The sequence below is a fragment of the Eumetopias jubatus genome, unplaced genomic scaffold, assembly GCF_037043125.1.
Source record: "Eumetopias jubatus isolate StellerSeaLion01/CBP00866 unplaced genomic scaffold, mEumJub1_p1.0 scaffold_3, whole genome shotgun sequence".
In the NCBI taxonomy this organism is placed as follows: domain Eukaryota; kingdom Metazoa; phylum Chordata; class Mammalia; order Carnivora; family Otariidae; genus Eumetopias; species Eumetopias jubatus.
The window spans coordinates 16,129,549-16,153,911 of NW_028274809.1; the positions used below are offsets into that span (position 1 = coordinate 16,129,549).

General features: G+C 39.6%; 1 protein-coding gene across 1 annotated transcript in view; it reads left to right on the forward strand.

The window, feature by feature from the left end:
• Positions 1–4,898: 4,898 nt before the first annotated feature.
• FARSB (phenylalanyl-tRNA synthetase subunit beta) overlaps positions 4,899–24,363 on the forward strand; it is a 69,012-nt gene continuing 49,547 nt past the window's right edge. The window contains exons 1-7 of the mRNA XM_028105297.2: positions 4,899–4,996; positions 8,404–8,459; positions 15,518–15,672; positions 17,461–17,530; positions 18,112–18,227; positions 22,470–22,620; positions 23,394–23,502. Of these exons, the coding sequence (XP_027961098.1) occupies positions 4,939–4,996; positions 8,404–8,459; positions 15,518–15,672; positions 17,461–17,530; positions 18,112–18,227; positions 22,470–22,620; positions 23,394–23,502 (715 nt within the window). The 5' untranslated portion in view covers positions 4,899–4,938. The remainder of the gene's footprint in view (positions 4,997–8,403; positions 8,460–15,517; positions 15,673–17,460; positions 17,531–18,111; positions 18,228–22,469; positions 22,621–23,393; positions 23,503–24,363) is intronic.

Sequence of the window (24,363 nt, forward strand, 5' to 3'; positions counted from 1 at the left end):
CAGGGTTGTGAGTTGAGCCCCATGTTGGGTGTAGAGATTACTTAAAAATAAAATCTTTAAGAAAAAAACTTCAAATATTTATTGAGTGTCTGCTCTGTGCCAGTCACTGTTTGAGGCTCCTGGCATATATCAGTGAACAAAACACAAACATCTCTGTCCTATATAAGTTATGTTTTAGCAGGGAGAGATGTTTATATCTAATAAGCATAATACATAGTATAGTTAGGGGTAGATCTTTCTGAGAAGACTTGAAAGAGCAGAGGAAGCTACCCCTGTGGGAGCCTGGGGTCAAGAACCTTCTGGCAGAGGGAACTGCTGGTTCAGAGGCTCTAAGGTGGGTCACTGACTGGCAAGTTCAAACACACATGGAGTCTGTTCTTGGATAGAAAGTTCCTTAAATTAACCCGTAAATTACAGTTGATTCCTAATAAAAGAGCAGAAAAAAAAGTTTTTCAGAACTTGACAGAATTCTAAAGTTTATCTAGAAAAATGAACATGAGAGATAGAAAATTGTTGTGAAAGAAAGCAATGGATATAGGAGTGTCGATAACACTAACTCCATCTTTGGCCCTTTGTTTTGTTCATGTCCGCACAATGACCTCCCTTGGAAGTTAACGTATGCCCTGACCCGAATGCGGGTGGGCTTGTTCGGACCTTCGGAAGGCGCCACTGGAAATAACTGGCTGAGATGACAGAGGCGGTCCCACTTGAGGTAACCAGTAGAGAGTCCCTGGCATACAGATGGTACCATTTTGGATAACTACCCTCTGACCCTGCCATCATGCCCCTTGCTCTATAAAAGCTGTGGCTGAAGGCGCAAGGTGGGGGAAGAGTGGGAGGAGAGGAGGGGAGGAGGACGGGGAGGGGAGGGGGAGGGGAGGGGAAGGGGAGGGGGAGGGGAGGGGAGGGGGAGGGGAGGGAGGAGGGGGAGGGGAGGGAGGAGGGGGAGGGGAGGGGGGAGGGGAGGGGGGAGGGGGAGGGAGGAAGGGGGAGGGAGGAGGGAGGAGGGAGGAAGGGGGAGGGAGGAGGGAGGAAGGGGGAGGGAGGAGGGAGGAAGGGGGAGGGAGGAGGGAGGAAGGGGGAGGGAGGAGGGAGGAAGGGGGAGGGAGGAGGGAGGAGGGAGGAAGGGAGAGGGAGGAGGGAGGAGGGAGGAGGGAGGAGGACCGCTCGGCGCTGGGACTGCTTGCTCCATTCCCTGCTTCCCAGCAAGGTAACCTGATTAAAATCCTGCGCGAATGGTATGGATAACTTTGTTTTTCCATCTCAAAGTGCCTTCTCAGTCTGGAGAATACTGACCCTCCTTCAACTTCTAATACTGATGATACATTAACTCTTCCAAATATTAAAATGCATTATAAAGCTATAATAACTAAAACTTTGGTACTGGTAATGAACTAGAAAATTCAGCAGTAGACCTAAATATGTATGGAAATATAATATATGCTGATGAGCAGGGGGTGTTATTTGCTGAATGAATATGATGAATAACTGAACTCTACATCTGAAACTAATGATGTACTATATGTTGGCTAATTGAATTAAAATTAAAAAAATAAATGTAATATGTTAAAGAAGTTATTTCAAATCTGTGGGGGGAAAAACAATCTTATTTAACAAATTCTGTTGGGCTAACTAGATTGCTGTTTGAAAACAAAATAAAGCTGGTTTACTTGCTCTAAAACCTAAATAAATTTCAGAAAGATACAAGATTTAAAAAAAAATTCCAAGCCCTTTAAGAAGCATACATGAATTTTATAAAACAGTCTTGAGGTGGTGAAAGACTGTATAAAATGTAACCTAAAGCCCAGAATCTATAAGGCAAGAGAATTATAAATGAGACTAAAACTTTTTTAAAAGTGCTTTATGAAAAAAACCAAATATCAACTATTTCTATTGTTTACTTAAAGGCCACCAAGCATTTGTCCCCCTCACCCCCAAAAAAGTGCCACAGTCATCTCTTGTTTCTTACCTTCATCTTTAATTTCTTAAAATATGCCCATGAAGGTATGCTAGGTAAAACAGAACATTACCAATATACTTTTTAAAGCTCTTATTTATTAGAGAAAGAACGCATTCAAGAGAGAGTGAGCATGAGCAGGGGGGGAAGGGCAGAGGGAGAAACAGCCTCCCTGATGAGCAGGAGGGGCTCAATCCCAGGATCCTGGCATCATGACCTGAGCCAAAGGCAGCTGCCTAACCGTCTGAGCCACTTACGCGCCCCCAGAACATTACCAATATTTTTGAAATGCTTTTGAAATGCTCCCAGGCTACATCTGTTCTATTCCACTCTGAACTAACTACTCCCATATTTTATCATCCATTTTCTTTAGTTTTACTGTCTATTTATATATGCCTAAACAATACACTCTCTAGGTTACCTGTTTTTCGTTTTTATATACATGATACCATACTGTGTAGATGCTTCTGTGATTCACTTTTTCTCTCAATATTCTATTTTTATGACTTATCCAAGTTTATGCATCAGCTGTAGTTCATTAACTTTCACAGCTGCATGGTGTTTCGTTGTATGGTTTTATCCTAATTATGCATTCAAGTATTGATGGACACTGGGTTGTTTCCAGATTGGGTTGTGTGGTGTTTTTTTTTCTTTTTTTTTAATGAACATTTTTATTTGCTCTTCTAGGGCACATGGGTAAGTTTCTCTGGGGAATATTGCCGGGAGTGTAACAGTAGTCAGGTATGCACGTGTTCTGCCTTTCTAAGTAAGGCCCTATTTTCCAAACGGGTTGTATCCATTTATACTCCTGATTCTTGCCAACATTTGGTTGGGTCAGACTTTCACATTTTTACCAATCTGGTAGGTATGAAAAGGTATTTCATTATGATTTTAACTTGCCTTTCCCTAACTTCGAATGCAAGGAGAACTTCAGCCCATCTTTAATTTCTAGGAAACGCTGCCATTTCCTTCTTGCTCTCCAGCTGGCCCTAATATTAAACAAAAGCAGTACCTACTTACATTTTGTGATATACTATCTCAACGTTTTCTGACTATCATTCCTATCAGTCAGGTGAGCACTTGTGATGAGTACTTGTGGTCTAGTTTTCTCTTTTCCATTCGAATCCTCTAAATGTTCAGTACTAGAGCAGGTACAAAGATGAAAAACGGGATGGATGCATTGCGGGATATGGGGAGAGGAGAACAGAATGTCCCTGCTAGTTTGAGACGAGCAGGAAACCGACTAGGATAGATGAGTGACAGCTGCCTGATTTTGAGGACCTAGGACATAACTATATTAATGATTTATGAGGATTTGTGATCCTTAGGATAATTCTCTAAGGTGTATATTACCTGTTTTATAGATAAGGAAAGTGAGGTTCAGAGGTGACAGAACACTTTGGAGTACCCAGAGGAGAGCAGGTCAGCATGCAGAAATTTAAGAAGTCCTTTATTCGGTAACTTAGATGTGAGTACCAATTTGGCAAAAGATTTTATTGCGCTTTGGAGAGGTTTGCCATTGATGGGGCCTCTGCCAATCTGTTATATTGGGCACTGGGAAGGGATTGCCTGCAGTCATGGAGGGAAGTTAATATAGTGCAAACCTACTTGAATGGTAGTCGAAAGGCCTAAGTTCCACCCAAATACTGCCCCCCACCTGAATGGCTTTGGAGGCCCTCACTCACTGTATACTACAAAAGGATAAGGGCAAGTCTCCCCCATGAAACTGCCTCAGCTCAGCCTTGAGAGTTGAGTGACTCAGCTTGTGCCTCAGTCTCACCATCTGTAAAATGGGAATAATGATCACCTGTGTTGGTGTATTTCCTGTAACAAATAATCACAAACTTGGTGGGTTAAAACAAGTTTATTCTCTCACAGTTGGGGAGGCCAGAAGTCCAAAATCCATTTCACTTGGCCAAAATCAGTGTCTCTAGACACTGTAGGTCTGCTCCAGAGGCCAGGGGGAGAACACTTCATTGCCTCTTCATTTTCAGGTGGCTGTTGGCATTCCTTGACTTGTGGCTACATCATTACAGTCTCTGCCCTTTTGGCTATACTGCCTGCCCCTCTTCTGTTTGTCAAATGTCCCTCTGCCTCCCTCTTCAAAGGATGCCTGTGTGATTGCATTTAGGGTCCATCTGATAATCCAGGATAACCACCCCCCCATCTCCAGATCCTTAAATTAACCTGCAGACTGTTTTCACGTGAGATAATATTTACAGGGGCCAGGGCTTAGGACCTGATATCTTCGGGGGCCCCATTCAGCCCATTACATTCAGGGTTGTCAGAAAGAGAAAATTTGCTAATGCTGGCAGAGGACTGAGCCCAGCCTCTGCCAGCAGGTAGCACTGTCTAAATATCAGTTTCTTTCTTCTAAAGTCTCTAAGGAAGCCTCCTTTCAAAAGCGGCGGCTGCAAGGCTCCAACCCAGGTATAAGACTTACAAGGGTACAAGGGAGACTATGTAAGCACGAAGAATGAAGCCCAAACTGCGGTCCCTTGGTTTCCCTGAGCTGCTCGCACAGCTCAGACTTGCACGTTTTTCTCCGGTGCGATGCCTCAGACCCCGCCTGCTCGCTCACCTTCTCCCCACCTCCTGGAGAGGATGCTCCATCTCCAGGCCCCACCCCACTACGTGCCGTCCCTTGTCCCCGCCCACTACTTGGGCGACCTCCGCCCTTAGTGGGTTAGAAGCGTGAGGGCCTTTGCAGACTGTCCTTTCTACTGCCTATCAAATCGTAGCACATTCTATCCAATTTTGGCTCCTTTCTAAGCCTGCACGTCATTCTTACAACGCAGATGGATTTACAGAGTTGAATTGTGACAATTTACTTGGCTTTAGATGAAAAACGAGGCAGAAACTATTGGAAGAAGACTGGCAATATTTAAGAGAGCCCATGCAAGAGCGGGCCGGGTCCTACACGCCTTGTGAGCTGAGCGCCGGCCGGCTCACGGCGCAGGCGCAGTGGGGTCTGACTCGCCATGCCGACTGTCAGCGTGAAGCGGGATCTGCTCTTCAAAGCCCTGGGTCGGACCTACAGTAAGTGCCGGCCCCATAGCCTGGCTTTGTGCCTCTCCTCAGAGGCCGGGACCCCTTCAAAAGGGCTCTGTGGTAATGTTCATGCTGCCCGGCAGGTTTTGGCCTCGGGTGCTCCGGGTATAGACCGGGATGGCTGGCTGTCTAAGCGGCGGGGCTGAAGTAGCCTCTCGCCACCAGTCGTGCCAGGGCTGTCTTTGCATCCGCGCCTGTCCAGCTCGCTGTGTCATTCATTCAGCAATCTCCCATGGAACGTCTTCTGCGTGCCTGGTGCCAGGGGATAGAGTAGGAATGAAGCCCTAGGTGGCATCCCGAGTGCAGCTAGTGGAGTGCAGCAAGAAGAGCTCTATAGAAACTCCACTTATGAGGGAGTGGAGGGAGAAGTTTGAGCGGGAAGGGCTGGTATTATGTTATTACCTGTTACGTGCCAGGCACTGTTCTAAGCACTTTGGGAATACAGCGGTGCACATGACACATAAGGTCCACGTTCACATTCTAATGAGGGAGGCAGACAATAAGTAACCAGCACATTAATAAAATGATTCTGGATTAAGTTAAAGGCTATCCGGGAAACGAAAATACTGTTCTAAGAACAACATTAGATGCAGTAGTAACATCTGAGCTCAGACCCGAATGACAACAAGGCGTCTTTACTGGGTGGGCTCAGTCTTCACTTCATCTCTTCTGTTCTGAAAACATCCCCATTTAGAAAAGAGGAAATATGAAGTACAATCATCTGGGACCATATGGATGTAACAGTTTGAAATGGTATCTGCCTCTCATAGTTAGCAGCTTATATAAAAGCTGTGAGAGCCGTTTTTGGTTTTTAGGGCTCAGGATGATAACAGAGCCCTAGTCTGTTTAAAAGGTACTGCTTCCTAGAATAAGATATTACCTGAAAATAGCTTTTAAAATGTTCCTGAGGGGCACCTAGGTGGCTCATTTGGTTAAGCGTCTGCCTTGGGCTCAGGTTATGATTCCAGGGTCCTGGAATCGAGGCCTGCATCCTGCTCCCTGCTCAGCGGAGAGTCTGCTTCTCCCTCTCCCTCTGCTGTTCCCCCTGCTTGTGCTTGCTTTCTCTCTCTCTCTGTCAAATAAAATCTTAAAAAAAAAAAAATTTACACCTTCAGAAACATTTTAGGTACTACATATTCTTTAAGTATTCTTTGTAGGGTTTTGCCTTTAAGACCCTGAAAATAGAGGTAATACTCTTGACCTCTGAATTCAGCTCTAATTCCCTACACTTTTTTCTTTATACTTTTTTTTCTTTATACTTTTTATAACATGCTTATTTTCTTTCTTTCTTTTTTTTGGCGTATTTATATTTCTTAACCCATTCTTCCAAACCATATTCTCACTAATGGTATATGATATGCCTGAATTGCAAAAGATGGTATGTGGCAAATATTTGTTCAAGACATCTGTGATTAGTTACCACCCAGGCATACATTTCTGGGAAAGTAAGAAATTCTCTAGGTTTGTATTAACTTTTTAAACATTTTTATTTTTTTTAAAGATTTATTTGAGAGAGCATGTGCACAAGTGTTGGGGGGGGCGCAGAGGGAGAGGGAAAAGAAGAGAAACTCAAGCAGACTCCCGAGTGTGGAGCCCATCGTAGGACTGGATCCCACCACCCTGAGATCATGACTTGAACTGAAATCCAGAGCCGGTCCTTTAACCGGCTGAGCCACCCAGGCGCCCCAGTCTTCCTTTCTATTTTCAGATAATATCTCATTCACGCTTTTGGATCTCCATTCCCTCTTCAGTCCCTCCAAGGTTTGCTTTTTGTCCTAAATTCCATTGTTTCTACCACTTACTGCCTTCCCCTTCATCTCTTTGCTTACCAGGGATATTTCTCAGGTACTTCTATTGTTTTAGTCATTTTGCTTCTCTGGGGCTGTTTTATCTCCGTCTACCTTGGCTGGCTGAAGAATACGCTTCCAGGATCACTCCTGTGGTTGCTTCAGACCTCCATTTACACAAGGATGTGAATACCAAGAGCAGGGATTACTGGGGACATCTTTTGTTCTTGGCGCTAGTTAACGGTACCTACGCTGGAGACCTGGGAGACCTAGACTCTTCCTGCTGCCACCATTCTCACCTCCCAGCCCGTCATTGAGCCTTACAGATTCTGCCTCTTTGACATTCCTCACATTCTTCCTTGTACCCAGTGCGGCTCCTTCAGTCAGGTCCTCACTATGCCTCACCTGTACTGTTGCAGAAGCCTCCCTGCTCCACTCCATCTACCACTCTGCCACTGTTCTTTAAAGTGCAGATCTAATCCTGCTTTTGCCCAGCAGAAAATCCTTCAGTGTAACCCCCACTGTCTGCAGGCAGGACAGAGCAAGTCCCTTGGCATGTGGGTTCTTTCTGCTTGCTGCATTGTATCTCTTCCTGACTTTATCCTTATGCTTCATCCGTATTGACCTTTCCAAATTTCCCATGCTGTTGTCCCATTCCCCAGTCTCTGCCTAAAGAACTTGGCCTTTGTGTGAAGCCTTAGCTGACTCTAAATGAAGCTAATTACTTTCTTTGTGCCACCTCTGTACCTTGCACTTAACATAACTATATTTACACATCTGATTTCTTTATTAGAGTAGGAATTATTTTTGTAGCCTTGGCACCGAGTATAGCACCTGGCATATAGTAGATAATTCTTAAGTGTTGAGTTGAAGTTCATTGTCAGGGTCAGAATCTTAAGACCAGCTTTTCACGAGAATATACTGGTAGTGATGGTTTGTGTTCAATTTTTTGATAATGACAATCCCCCCAAATGCTGTATGAGGTAGCAAAGTAGAATATAACTTAAAGGAAGAGAATTGTTAATTATTGGAGACCTACTGTGTTTTGGGGTGCTATGCCAAGTCCATTACCTGCATAATATCGTTGGAATCTTTCCCAGAGTTCCATGCTAAAAATGAATAGCTATAAAATGCTACTTTATGGATGAGGCCTAGGTATAAGGAAATTTACATAAGGTGCCAAGCTCTCAGAACTAGTAAATGGAATACTCAGAGTTCAAACTCTGTTTGGCCTGCCTCCAGAGCCCGCTATCAGGCCTCAGAATTTTAAATGATAGGACTTACATGACATTATCCCATTGTGCTGGATCTGTGTTTTGGAGCCTACTTTACATTTGATTCCTACCTAATAGGTTGTTTTTCTGAGTAAATGTGAGCTTCCCACTGCAGGTAACCTAATTCTGTAGTTGATATTAAATGAATCAGCCCTTAAATAGTTGTTTCTTTTGAGCGTTTTTTTTTTGGGGGGTCCCTTTTGTTGGTTTTAAAATGGTGCTATCTGATGCCTGTTATTAGCTTGGTATAGGGCAGTTAGTAAGAAAATGCAGTTTACATTCTGTCATTTAAGCTGAGCAGATTAAAATTAGCAATCTCCTTTTTTTTTTTCAGCTGATGAAGAATTTGATGAACTATGTTTTGAATTTGGTCTGGAACTTGATGAAACTGTATGTATTGAATATTTTTTAAATCATGTATAAGCGCATTTTTCAGAGGTTTACTGTATTTTGTTACCTTATAGTTAGACTAAGATGGAACATTTGTGGGCTCTGGTGATTTCTGTGTTCTTGGTGTTAAGGGGCTAAGCTCCAGTTCTAAGAGTATCTGTTGCTTTCTTTAAAATTTCAAAGGGCAGGGCGCCTGGGTGGCTCAGTTGCTAAGTGGCTCAGGTCATGATCCCATGATCCCACGAGCCCTGCATCGGGCTCCCTGCTCCGCAGGAAGCCTGCTTCTCCCTCTCCCTCTCCCCCTGCTTGTGTTCCCTCTCTCACTGTGTCTCTCTCTGTCAAATAAATAAATAAAATCTTTAAAAAAAGAAAAATCTCAAAGGGTTCATGTGTTAAGTTGTATGTAGTCACCTCAAGTTACCAGGCTAATGCTGTGGAGATGGATAGACCATCTTGAGTAACCCAGAATGAGTGTGTGCTCTCTGGCAGTGAGGTGCCTTTTTACAAATCAATTATGGAAAGGGGACTGGGGAGCAATGGAAATGTTAACTTTAGCCAGGGTTCATGTGGCCTGTGGCTTCTCCTCCTTCACTTCCTGTTTCCACTATTCCTATTTTGCCAGTGTTAATTCATTCCTAATCATTACTGTTTACATTGACCTTGTAAAATGATCTTTTAGTTTTTGCATTTGGTCTTAGCCAAAAGGCCGAGAAGTGATGATCTTCTAGTTTTTTTTTTTTTTTTTAAGATTTTATTTATCCATTTGACAGCAGGAGAGCACAAGCAGTGGGAGCAGCAGAGGGAGAGGGAGAAGCAGGCCCCCCACCAAGCAGGGAGCCCCATGCGGGGCTGATCCCAGAACCCTGGGACCATGACCTGAGCCGAAGGCAGTCGCTTAACCACATGAGCCACCCAGGCGCCCTGATGATCTTCTAGGTTTTGAAGAGTTGCTTATAAAAATTGTTACAGAGCATCTTCCTAGTCTTTTAATTGTATAATTTAAATACTTTTAAAAAGTTCATCTGCAAAATATATTACTAATGATCACTTAAGACCTTGTATTTATAACTAAAATGATGATTTCATATTTTTCTTGTAATTAGTGTTATTTTTTTTTAAGTCTTCTTCCTTGATCTATTCAGTATTAGAACACTAGGAGGTTTAGGCTGACAAAAATGTACATTGACTTGCCTTGTTTTTTCTGCCGTTTTACTGATGTTACAGGTAGTTTTTTTTGTTGTTGTTAATGAGCATCTTTATGCTTGAAATTGGCTAAGATTTCTCCAAGTTGCTATTAATAATTAGACTTCAGTAATGTTTGAGGCTGTATGATATCTAAGAGCCTTGGTTGGGCTGGGTATCAGAAAATCTGAGTAATAGTTCAAGCTCCCACATTCACTAGCTGTGTAACCATGGACAACTACATTGCTTCTCTGGGCCTCCTTCTCATCTATGAAATGGGGGCTGTGGATTAAATGATCCCTGTAGATCCCTTCCAGCTCTGAAATTTCTGTGGTCTTTTATTTCTATAAGGATTTTGTTAGCCCTTACAAACCCAGCCTTCAGGTACAGTCTTTTTATGAATTGAGATACTGAGAGATTTAAGCTGGTGTGTCTTTTTGCAAAGGGAGTAGGCATTTTTTTTCCTTTTTTAATTCAGATGTCTTAATTTCTCTACTTACCACATTTTCTCCCCTTCTTCATATGGGTCCCTCCTGAAACGCCGCATCCCCTATAATGGGGGAGATGAAAGCATGACATGAAAGGAGGCAGAAGGAGGAGGAAAAGTTAGAATTTAAATAGAGCTCAAAGAGGTTAATAGAATTGCTGCTTTTTTAAGTTGAGGTATAAGTGACCTACAGTATCTTATCTCAGGTGTATATCATAGTGATTCTTTCTTGCCAAATGGTTATCTTTAAGAAAATCTGATTGAAAGTGAGGGGGTGCATTTACCATGCTAATGGAACCAAAAGAAAGCTGGGGTGGCAATCCTTATATCAGACAAATTAGATTTTAAACCAAAGACTGTAATAAGAGATGAGGAAGGACACTATATCCTACTCAAAGGGGCTATCCAGCAAGAAGATCTAACAATTGTAAATATCTGTGCCCCTAACGTGGGAGCAGCCAATTATATAAGCCAGTTTAACAAAGTCAAAGAAACACATCAACGACAATACAATAATAGGCGGGGACTTTAACAACCCTCCCCCCCACCCCCCGAAATGGACAGATCATCTAAGCAAAAGATCAGCAAGGAAATAAAGACTTTAAATGATACACTGGACCAAATGGACTTCACAGATATATTCAGAATATTCCATCCCAAAGCAACAGAATACACATTCTTCTCTGGTGCTCATGGAACATTCTCCAGAATAGATCACATCCTGGGTCACAAATCAGGTTTCAACTGGTACCAAAAGATTGGGCTCATTCCCTGCATATTTTCGGACCACAATGCTTTGAAACTAGAACTCAATCACAAGAGGAAAGTCGGAAAGAACTCAAACACATGGAGGCTAAAGAGCATCCTACTAAAGAATGAATGGGTCAACCAGGAAGTTAAAGAAGAGTTAAAAAAACTCATGGAAACCGATGAAAATGAAAACACAACTGTTCAAAATCTTTGGGATGCAGCAAAGGCAGTCCTAAGAGAAAAGTATATAGCAATACAAATCTTTCTCAAGAAACAAGAAAGGTCTCAAATATACAGCCTCACCCTACACCTAAAGGAGCTGGAGAAAGAACAGCAAATAAAGCCTAACCCCAGCAGGAGAAGAGAAATAATAAAGATCAGAGCAGAAATGAATGATACAGAAACCCAAAGAACAGTAGAACAGATCAACGAAACTAGGAGCTGGTTCTTTGAAAGAATTAATAAGATTGATAAACCCCTGGCCAGACTTATCCAAAAGAAAAGAGAAATGACCCAAATAAATAAAATCATGAATGAAAGAGGAGAGATCACAACCCACACCAAAGAAATACAGTTATAAGAACATATTATGAGCAAGTATATGCCAGCAAATTAGATAATCTGGAAGAAATGGATGCATTCCTAGAAATGTATCAACTACCAAAACTGAATCAGGAAGAAATAGAAAACCTGAACAGACCTATAACCACTAAGGAAATTGAAGCAGTAATCAAAAATCTCCCAACAAACAAGAGCCCAGGGCCAGATGCTTCCCAGGGGAATTCTACCAAACATTTAAAGAAGAATTAATTCCTATTCTTCTAAAACTGTTCCAAAAAATAGAAATGAAAGGAAAACTTTCCAGACTCATTTTATGAGGCCAGCATTACCTTGATCCCAAACTCAGACAAAGACCCCATCAAAAAGGAGAATTACAGACCAATATCCCTGATGAACATGGATGCAAAAATTCTCACCAAAATACTAGCCAGTAGGATCCAACAGTACATTAAAAGGATTATTCACCACGACCAAGTGGGATTTATTCCTGGGCTGCAAGGTTGGTTCAACATCTGAAAATCAATGTGATACAATACATTAATAAAAGAAAGAACAAGAACCATATGATCCTCTCAGTAGATGCAGAAAAAGCATTTGACAAAGTACAGCATCCTTTCTTGATCAAAACTCTTCCGAGTATAGGGATAGAGGGTACGTATCTCAGTATCATAAAAGCCATCTATGAAAAACTCACAGTGAATATCATTCTCAGTGGGGAAAAACGGAGAGCTTTCCCCCTAAGGTCAGGAACACGGCAGGGATGTCCACTATCACCACTGCTATTCAACATAGTATTAGAAGTCCTAGCCACAGCAATCAGACAACAAAAAGAAATCAAAGGCATCCGAATCGGCAAAGAAGTCAAACTGTCACTCTTTGCAGATGATATGATACTTTATGTGGAAAACCCAAAAGACTCCACCCCAAAACTGCAAGAACTCATACAGGAATTCAGCAAAGTGGCAGGATATAAAATCAATGCACAGAAATCAGTGGCATTTCTATACACCAACAACAAGACAGAAGAAAGAAATTAAGGAGTCGCTCCGCTTACAATTGCACCCAAAACCATAGCATACCTAGGAGTAAATCTAACCAAAGAGGCAAAGAATCTGTACTCAGAAAACTATAAAGTACTCATGAAGGAGTACTTCCATTTCCAAAGAAATGGATAAACGTTCCATGCTCATGGATTGGAAGAACAAATACTGTGAAGATGTCAGTGCTACCTAGAGCAATCTACACATTTAATGCCATCCCTATCAAAATACCATCGACTTTTTTGAAAGAAATGGAACAAATAATCCTAAAATTTGTATGGAACCAGAAAAGACCCCGAATAGCCAGAGGAATGCTGAAAAAGAAAAGCAAAGCTGGTGGCATCACAATTCCGGACTTCAAGGTCTGTTACAAAGCTGTAATCATCAAGACAGTACGGTAAGATCGTAAGCCTTGTAGGTGGTGTAGGTGGCACAAAAACAGACACACAGATCAATGTAACAGAATAGAGAGCCCAGAAATGGACCCTCAACTCTATGACCAACTAATCTTTGACAAAGCAGGAAAGAATGTCCAGTGGAAAAAAGACAGTCTCTTAAACAAATGGTGTTGGGAAAATTGGACAGCCACATGCAGAAGAATGAAACTGGACCATTTCCTTACACCACACACAAAAATAGACTCAAACTGGTTGAAAGACCTAAATGTGAGACAGGAGTCCATCAAAATCCTAAAGGAGAACACAGGCAGCAACCTCTTTGACCTCAGCTGCAGCAACTTCTTCCCAGAAACATCGCCAAAGGCAAGGGAAGCAAGGGCAAAAATTAACTCTTGGGACTTCATCAAGTTAAAAAGCTTTTGCACAGCAAAAGAAACAGTCCACAAAACCAAAAGACAACCGACAGAATGGGAGAAGATATTTGCAAATGACATATCAGATAAAGGGCTAGTATCCAAAATCTATAAAGAACTTATCAAACTCAACACCCAAAGAACAAATAATCCAATCAAGAAATGGGCAGAAGACATGAACATTTTTCCAAAGAAGACATCCAAATGGCCAACAGACACATGAAAAAGTGCTCAACATTGCTCGGCATCAGGGAAATCCAAATCAAAACCTCAATGAGATACCACCTCACACCAGTCAGAATGGCTAAAATTAACAAGTCAGGAAACGACAGGTGTTGGCGGGGATGTGGAGAAAGGGGAACCCTCCTAGACTGTTGGTGGGAATGCAAGCTGGTGCAGCCACTCTGGAAAACAGTATGGAGGTTCCTCAAACAGTTGAAAATAGAGCTACCCTATGACCCAGCAATTGCACTACTGGGTATTCACCCCAAAGATGCAAATGTAGTGATCCGAAGGGGTCTGTGCACCCCAATGTTTATAGCAGCAATGTCCACAATAGCCAAACTGTGGAAAGAGCCAAGATGTCCATCAACAGGTGACTGGATAAAGATGTAGTATACACACACACACACACACACACACACACACACACACACACACAAAATGGAATATTATGCAGCCATTAAAAACCGAAATCTTGCCGTTTGCAGCAACGTAGTTGGAACTAGAGGGTATTATGCTAAGCGATATAAGTCAATCAGAGGAAGACAGGTATCATATAATCTCACTGATATGAGGAATTCTTAATCTCAGGAAACAAACAGGGTTGCTGGAGTGGTGGGGGTGGGAGGGATGGGGTGGCTGGGTGATAGACATTGGGGAGGGTATATGCTATCGTGAGCGCTGTGAATTGTGTAAGACTGTTGAATCACAGAACTGTACCTCTGAAACAAATAATACATCATATGTTAAAAAAAAATAGGAAGGGAAAAATGAAGGGGGGGAAATCGGATGGGGGAGACGAACCATGAGAGACTATGGACTCTGAGAAACAAACTGAAGGTTCTAGAGGGGAGGGGGGTGGGGGATGGGTTAGCCTGGTGGTGGGTATTAAGGAGGGCATGTATTGAATGGAGCACTGGGTGTTATACGCAAACGATGAATCATGGAACACTACATCAAAGGCTAATGATGTAATGTATGGTGATTAGCATAACATAATAAAATAAAATTTAAAAACCCCCAAAATAAAAATATAAAAAAAATCTGTTATTCCCTGCTATAATGTGGTAATTGAGATATTTTAAGCTTTTGGCTACAGAATTAAAATTATTCTAGTGTTTCTTCTCTCTTTTTGGTTGCCTTTATTCTTACTGCTCTATACCTTTACTGTCATTAGGTCGCTTCCCATTGTGCCTATAATCTCTCCTAACTTAAACCACAGTTCTGATCTCTTCAGTTTTTTTTTTCTTCTTTTTTTTTAGTGTTCCTCTCATTCTCATGTTGCTTCTAGGCTTGGGTGCCTACTGGATTTAACTTTTAGAGTCATAAGAAGTCATATTTATTTGGTAAATCATCTTTACTTTGCCTCTTTGACACTTTTCGCTGTTGCTCTACGTACTTGGTGGTGGTATTTTCTTTTAAATCTGGGATGGGTAAACTCTTTTTGTAAAAGAGGTCCAGATCGTAAGCCTTGTAGGTGGTGTAGTCTCTATCACAACTCAGCTGTTACAGTATGTAGGTCACAGTAGATAACATGTAGTAAGCCACAATAGATAACATGTAAACAAACGGGCCTGGTGATGTTCCATTAAAACTTAACAAAAATAGGTGGCAGGTACGATTTTGGCCAGTGGGCCATGGTTTGCTGACCCTTGCTTTAGAGGAGTTAGTGCTGTTCTGAAATGACTGAGTATGCTAGATGTCTGAACTCAGCAGAACATTGAGTATTTTTTGTTGCTGTGATTATAACATTTAATGTTTTTGTTGCAGATATAATAAACATGTTTTATTGCAGAAAAGAACATGTATAATGTAGTTACTCCTTTTTTTAAAAAAAGATCTATTTATTTTACTTGAGAGAGAAAGAGATCAATCCTGACCTTAACCGAAACCAAGACCCTGATGCTCAACCAACTGAGCCACCCAGGAGCCCCTGTAGCCCTGTCAACAACTTTTTCCAAATAATTTAGATTTATTTCCCTTTATTTTTTTGGACTTGTTTTAGACTTCTGAGAAAGAAATCATAAGTAAGGAACAAGGTAATGAAAAGGCAGAGGGAGCCTCTGATGTTGTTCTTTACAAAATTGACATCCCTGCCAATAGATATGATCTCCTGTGTTTGGAAGGATTGGTTCGAGGACTTCAAGTCTTCAAAGAAAGGTAAGAGAATATGTTTATTAAATACTTTGCTCAGTTAGATTTCTTTTGCCTGTTATTATCGGCAATCCTCTTTTAAGTCTTTAGAAAAGAACTTGGGCAGGTACACAGCTTTAGCTTTGCTTAGAGGGAGGGTTGGAGAGTAAGATTCATGCGTATTTTAGTCATTTAAAAATTTGCATATTGAATCCTAGCCTTCCATCTGGGGAACTATTTAAAACTGGAGTGGTTAAGGATTTTATGGCTTCTTAGAAAATTTTTCAGTGCGTTCATGTGAACGTCCTCAGTAATCCAATAGAAATAGATGACTAGTTGGATTTGTTAAAGGTTGGGAGGAAAGTAGAGGTGGCAAAACTTTGTATGCTGTTTGCTTAAGAACTCTAAGGAAGCTCCACTCCTGAGCTTCCTACCTGGAAAACTGAAAATCTTATGATGGCTCTCTGATCTTGGACAAGTTAATTGGCCTCTAGTTTCAATCTTCTAATTTTTTTGTTTTTGTTTTTGGGAGAGAGCATGCACCTGCTAGTGCTGGGTGGGGGTAGGGGAGGGCAGAGGGAGAGAGAGAATCTTAAGGAGACTCCATGACTCTGTGTGGAACCCAACACGGGGCTCAGTCTCACAACTCTGAGATCATGACCTGAGCCCAAATCAAGAGTCATGCTTAGCCGACTGAGGTACCCAGGCATCCCTCAGTCTCCTGATTTATAATGAATATTTTTAAGTCCCCTTCCAACTATTCATGAATATAGAAAGTAATGAATATATGAAGTGAAAAAGAGGTGAAACATAACACCTATCAAAAATAATTATTTTTGTTTTTGTTGACATGTCATCTGGTCAGTTGCAAAAGAATGAGAGCCTCTGGCCAATGGGCTAGACTCTGAACCTGTGAGGTTTCAGGTGACTGATGGGTATGGGTGAAAGGGTGATAATTAGGCATTTGATTTAGGTGGTTAAAATTTGGAAGGTGACTCAGTTGGTTCTGTTACAATCAGACCCTCATATTTTAGGGCCAGGGATGATCCCTTAGAGTGCATGTTCCAAAACCTGCTTCATTAGAGTTTTCTACTCATTTTTTATGATCAGACAGGATTAGGAAAGTGACTTAACCCTTTTGCTACTCAAAGTGTGGTCTGTGGATCAGCATCCTCTTTATCACCTGAGAGCTAGTTAGAAATGCAGAATCGCATCCTCTACTCACGACCTATTGAATGAGTCTGTGGTTTAACAAATTTCCCACTTGACTGTGAGCACATTAAGGTTTTTGAGAAGCACTGAATTGAAACAGTAGTTCCCAATCTCTCCTGATAAGAATTACCTGGACTATGCCTTCAAAATGTACTGTTTCCTTGGCCTTTCATTTGAATATCCTGATTCAGTAGGTCCAGATGGGACCAGGCAATCTGTATTTTTAATAAACCCTATTTTTCTTAGAAGCTCAGAATCTAATGGTTAGAATAAAGCCTTAAAGGTTATCGAATCTAAAAAAAAAAAGTTAACAAATCTAGCCCCTCAGCTGAATTAAATACCCCCTATATGGTTGCTTAGTGGTTTTCTAGCCTCTGCTGATCCTCAAGTGACCGGACACTTCTTACCATGAGGCATCCTATACCATTTTTGGACTACCTTCAATGTTAAAAAGTTTGCATTTTGTTTTAATATTCAGCCTAAATCTGATTTGCTGTAACTTCAGCCTATTTATTGTCTTAGCTCTATTCATTTTTTGTACTTTTACACAGAATGGAGCTTATCAAATGTTTTGGTTAAAAATCAAGTTTAATTTCCTTTTAGGATAAAGGCTCCAATGTATAAGCGGGTAATGCCTAATGGAGAAATCCAGAAATTGATCATCACTGAAGAGGTAGTAAGACTAAATTCTTATTTTCCTTTTTAGAAAGTTTCCTTTGTGTATATATTTGTAAGGTGGGTAGGGAACAGGTACAAAGCTGATCCTTCTGCCAAATATAATTTTCTTTGACCATTTGCCAAAAATGGACATATATTTAGCCTCTAGCTCTTAAAAACTGTCAATTTGTTCCCTTTCATTTATTGGTGAAAGCAAGGCATTTGTTTTCCTGGATAATTTTGGAAAATAACACCAGGTGTTTATTTAAAAAACTTTGAGATAGTATTAAGTTGTGGTCTATTAATAAAGTTTAAAGAAACTTTGGGGGAACATTATTTTGGTAAAAATATCAACTCTGAGCAAACTACTTACATGTTAATTTTTTCTGGTTAGTAAATTTTCAGAAATTTTACTGAAATGTACATTCCACGAGAAGGGTGACTTTGTCTCTTGTCACCACTATATCTGATTAAATGAAATATATATGCTTTTTTGCGAATTTGCGATAGTATCAAGAGTGCAGCTAACTTTCTTTCACAAGATGTTATGAGAAAAGCCCAGGTATGGACAATCTCTAACGATACATTGAACTTCAGACAGCTAAAATACGTCCTTATGCTGTGGCAGCAGTTCTCCGAAATATAAAGTTCACTAAAGATCGATATGACAGCTTCATTGAACTCCAGGAGAAATTACATCAGAACATTTGCAGGTTTGTGGTTGCATTTTTCCTCCTTGCCTTCCTCTGTCCCTTCCCCTCTTTTTTCCTTTTTACCCCTTTCTCTCTACCTATTTCCCTCCTTCCTTCCTTTCTTTCTCTGCGGATTTTTTCAAAGCATTTCTAAATCAATATGTGAGAGTAGCAAGAGTTTAATTTGCTTAACTAAATTTAAATAAGTTTACATTTTACCAGATAGCTATTTGTTACTAACAGTGCATGCATGGAGAAATAAGAGCTCTATTTGGAATACTGCATAGACAAATAGCTATTCCTAGAGATTTTCTTGGTTTTTATGTTTGTGCTTTTGTTGTTTGGTTCAAATTATTAGTAGTGGATTATACTACTAAATGTTAAATGATGGTAGTTTGAAGTATGACCTGTCATTTTAAAATGGAAAAATTTTTGGCTTGTTGTCACTTTTTGAGTGTAATTATAAATTTGCAGATGAAACTTGAGACTTTTGAATGACTGAATTTTCTTACTCCTATTCAACATTACTATCCATCATTTCCCATGGGCTCCTTTGATGCAGTGATCTTCAAACATATAATTCCTGAACTCCTAAAGGTCAAGGAAGGTAACAGTGGGAGTCTTTGAACTAACCTCATTATTTAAGAAATCCTGAAGGAAATTATAGATTTACTGATAAACATAAAGCTTTTAGCTAACATATCAAGTTTTTTTTGTGTTGGTCCTGAAATACATCAGCATATCTCATGCTGATCAAGAAGTATGATTAACATTTATTGATATCGAGTAAAAATAGAAAAAGTTTTTATTGTAGTAATTGCAGTTTGGTATATTGGAGATTGAAGAGGCTTCTATGTAAGTGATGGGCTAGGGACAGGGTTGGAGGGGACCCTGGACGTTTTCTTCTGGGGTGGAATGTCTTAAAAATAAAACACCAGTACGCCTCCATTTCCAGAAACATCTTTATGTGGTAAGAGAAACTTTCTCAGAATCTAAATAATATTTATTCCTGTTCTTTTATAAAAATAGTCTATTTGTTAGCTTGCTATTAGCAAAACAATAAGAATTTAAATATCTCAAATGAACAAAATAGATTTCTGACAAGCTAGTAAGTGGTTGAGGCCGATTATCTGTTCTGGACTTGGTTATTTTGAAGAATCTATTTTTATCTAAATTGGAAGGCATTTCCTCACTTAATTCAGCTTTAAGATCTGTTTATATGGTATTTGTGGAAATCATGAGCTTTTTGAAAGGGGAGAAATAAATGCTTTCCTAACACTGTGGTGTACCAGAATCCTTACCTGTCAGTAAATCCTAATTAACCTCTTGCATGAGCTTTGGAAACTTGTGTCTTTCAAGGAATATATTCATTTTGTTTACATTAGCAAATGTATTGGTATAAGTTGTTCACGATGTTCTCTTATCCTTTTAATACCTAGTATCAGTAGTGATACCACTTTTTTCACTTTTTTTCCCTTGATCAAGGGAGGGTGGCTGGAGTTTTATCAATATATTGATCTTTTCAAAGAACCAGCTTTTGGTTTTATTGACTTTTTCCCCCTTCATTGATTAAGCACTGTTCTGAGCACTGTTCTGTGTAGGGCTAGTTGCTAGTATTGAGGCAAGACCCTTCTGCCTACTTGATCCATTCCCACATGAAGTAGTGAGGTTTTCAGTCTGTGTGAACACTGTTCCTCTGTTGAGTCTTTCCCTGGCCACAGGTAATTTCCTCACATTCATGCACTGATCAGTACTCAGCCGAACACTTGAGGGGTACCCTCTGCAGATCTCCAGAATTCTCATAGCTCTCTCCACTTCAGTATCGTTTCCAGTGAACCCCAGCTGTCTTGGTCTCCCTAGACTCTCAGTTATTTCTCTCAACTCAGGGAGTCTGCCGATCTCCAACCTTGTCCCTCTTTCCTAACTTAAAATGTGGAAACCCCTCCAGGCAGTAAGCTGGAGCAGATGTGGGGCTCACTTCATTTATTTCCTGTCAGGGATTGCTACCTTTCATTGCCTGATGTCTAGTGCCACCCATGAAACTGTTTCTTGTATTTTGTCTCTTTGCGGTGGTTTCGGGCAAGAGTGTAAATTTAGTCTCTTACTCCATCTTGGCTAGAAGTGTCCAATTAATTTTTTACTTCAGTTATTTTACTTTGCATCTTAGAATCCATTTGGTTTCTTTTTACAAGTTTCTTTTTTTGCTGTTATTTCCTCATCTGTTCATTATGTGCATATTTTCCCCGTAAGTTTTGATTATTTTTTATGGTAGGAACTTTAAAATTTGTGTGATGATTTGAAAATCTGGGTCATCTTAGCATTGGATTTTATGGACTGGTTTTGTCTGGAGTAGAAATCACATTTCCCTGTTCTCATGTCCACTGCTTTTTTTTTTTTTTTTTAAGCTTATTTAAGCAATTTCTACACCCAGTATGGGGCTCGAACTTAGGGCTCCGAGACCAAAAGTTGCATACTCTCCTGACTGAACCAGCTGGGTGCCCCTCATGCCCACTGCTTTTTGATTGCACGTAGAATGTTACGTTATGGATAAGGCTCTTGATTTTCTGAAGACTGGTTTTGTCTTATAGGCAAAGACTCTTGAATACTTAGACTCAAACTTGAAACACTAGGCTAGGCAAGATCTCTGCAGTTGGCAACAGCAGTGTTCTCAGTTCTTTCAGCCTTCTGCTTTTTCACAGCAAGACTTTAAAATTTTTGCCAGTACGACAGCTAAAATCTTGATTTCTAATTTTTAGTTTGTGTATCTTCATATGTCTGGGATATTAATCCTTTTCTTTACGTAAATTACAAGCCTTTTCTCAGTTTGTCTTGACTTTTGGGGTCTTTGGATGTATGAAGTTTCAGATTTGGATAGTCCCATCTATCAGTCTTCCTAGGACTCTTATTTTGTGTCAAGGGGTATCCTCCAGTTTTACACATTGTTGTCCTATATTTTCTTTGAATAATTTTTGTGGTTTCTTCTGTGAGTATATGTACATTTGTGTCTTGTTTTTCAAAATGCATAGCTCTTTGATTCATCTGGAATTTATTTTTGTGATTGGATTAAAGTTGAAATTTAGTGACCTTTTGTGGGAGAACTGTTTTAGGATTAAGGGACCATTACTATCTTAAAACAAAACAAAACATGGACCTTCTTACTTGTGGATTTGTTGATTGTTAATTTATCTACACTTAACTGTATATTTCAACCTCTGATATTTCTGGAGCTATCTTCTGTAAGCACATAAATCACTGAGTAATGTAACACTTCTTTTGTGCTTGTTAACAGTTCTTTTGAGTTAATCCTATTTCTTAAAGTTCTTGTTACCAGTCTTGAAGGATGACTAAGAATTATTTCTTACAAATTTTGAAAACTGTTTCATAATTCATATAACATGGACTTCAGTAAAATCCTTGATTACTAATGCATTTAATCTGTTTGGTGTATATATGCACTTAAGCATAAATCCTCAAATATATTTGTACATACATCTAAAACTAATTCTAAAAAATCTTAAGAATGCCGTAAATTCTGACCAAGTTTCTTTTTGAATTGTCTTTTAGAAAGCTTAGAGCCAAATTTGTGACCCACTGTGCTAAGACTGTAGGCCTTTAGATTCTAATTTAGTATTAACATTGTTCCTGGCTCTGTATTATATCCCTACTTTTTCTTTCTCTCCTAATCTTAATTTGCTGTAAGTTCCTAAAATTACCTTAAATTCTTTGCACATAAACTGTAGAACAAATGAAATTAATAGCTTTTGAACTTCCCTTACACTTTAAATTTTAAGTGTAATCCACTGTTCTTAATTTTTTTCCATGATTAAAGTAATACTGCTTTGTGACAGAAAATTTAGGAAAATATACAAAAACCACAGCAATTTGGGAGTTTATTGTATTAAAACATCTGTTTACTTGAGGACCCTGAGAGGAAATGGGTTAAAAAAAAGCAGGGATAGTGTTCACTTGGGAAATGTCCTAGTTAACACAGTACTTGGGAAGGCATAGTGGCAAGGAATTTACTGTAGCTACTGAAATAATGTGTTTTGAGTAGCTTTAGAATTTCTCATTACTTTCAGTACTGTGAGAAGTTGTTCATTATACTCTTCTGAAGTTGCCTTATAGTAACAGGCTATTTTAGGGAATTGTCAAAAATCTTTTTTTTTTTAAACATAAGGTCTGTTGGTTCTAGAATTTCTGCTTTGGAATATTCAAAACTTTTTTTTTTTGGATCTCTTTTTTTCTCTCTCCCTCAACATTTAGGAAAAGAGCCTTGGTTGCTATTGGTACTCATGATTTGGACACTTTGTCAGGCCCTTTTACATATACAGCAAAGCGACCTTCAGATATCAAATTCAAGCCTCTAAATAAGACCAAGGAGTATACAGCCTGTGAACTGATGAATATATACAAGGTAGATTTTTTTTTTATATTATGCAAATAATTCTCCATAAATCAAGAAAATTTCTTCAAAGTCAAGTCTTGGAATTAGGGAGATGTAAATGAGTACTTTTTAAAAACTGTCTATGCTCCAATCAAGAGCTACTGATGCATTTGATGTAGAGTGGGGCCTGGGCATAGTTTTATTACTTCTTTAACCTTTTGGATGCTTTTAATGTACAGCTAGAATTGAGAACCACTGAAGTAGAACATACCACATTATAATATTCATATTTGGGTATAATTATAACTCATGCACATTATAAAGGATAAGATTTAGGTAGGGTTTTTTTTTGTGGGAAATAGTATTACAATTGACGTATCTCCTACTATTTAGCATTTTAGATTCCAGCAGTTAAAATTATTCTATAGTCACTTAATGGTGCTTAAAAAAAAGTATCATTCAGAAAAAATAAAGCTTTTATCCTTGGCCTGATTTGCCAGTGTTTTCTTCCTATTTATGTAAACAGTTTTGTGATGGTTTGTGTTTTGCTTGAGACCAGTTAGGCTTACCAGTGCAAATCTGTTTTCACTCTTGGAAAACGACTTGGCTGTGTTCTCATCTCTCCCCAGTAGGAGACGAGGTATATAAGGATATTAAGATATTTAGAAAATCTGACAAATCTAGGACTTTCTGTAATACGGGGCTGTTTTATTGTTTTTCTAACTTTTCCCCTTTTTTTATACTAGATAGGTGTATAAACTAATTAGCATTAGAAATACAAAATTAATTTTAATTTTTTTCAGACTGACAACCACCTTAAACATTATTTACATATCATTGAAAATAAACCCTTGTACCCAGTTATCTATGATAGCAATGGTGTCATCCTTTCAATGCCTCCGATTGTCAACGGTGAGTTATTTCTTAAGCATCAGATTTTTTTTTTCTCTTATCCGTCAACATTTCTGTAAGAATTGGACTCTAGACTTGGCGCAATCAAATAAAATAAATCTTAATCAGGAATCTCTGGTTTTTGTAGATTTTATTGTAATAGTTCTTTTCATTAACATTTTACTGGTGATTTTTATATAACTTTTAAATGTATAGATATTTATAAGTACATAGATATTTACTGGTGCCAGTCTCTGGATTCTGTTATTTTCCTCCGAAGAGCATTGATATTTTGGTTTTAGCCCGTGACTCAACTTGGTTAAGCTCAAATTCTGCCTTGCCTGCTATTTTATAGTTAAAGCTTTTAAACTGAATTTCATTTCTGAAGACTCTTTTGAAGAGGCAACTTGGATGTATTTACAAAATTTAGTGATGTCATACATAGCCATACATGTTGACCCTTCTGGATGTGAAGAGGGGGTTTAGTTGATTCATGATGGGAAGAGTCTCTTCCTCCTTGAGGTGTTGAACTCTAGCTGTTACAGTGGTTCAGAACCTGAGCTTCAGAGTAGCCAGATCCAGACCCAGATTGTAGCCTTGCTGCTTAATAGACTGTGATCAGGGTCAGTGAGCTGAAGCTCTGAATCTTCGATCTGCCTGCAGCTCTGACATAGGGTTGTGGTGGAGAGGAGAAGAGACAACCTCTGTTTAGTGCTGGGCACTGCAGCCCTGACACACTGAATGCAGTAAAGGCTTGTTAGTATTTTATCTCTATTCTCCTGCTTGTAGTGGGGGCTTAAAATAAATGTTGCATTATCACCTTACCTCTGAGATGTCTGTTTATATTGTACTCTAAGTGAAATGTAGTTTGTTTTAGAGAAC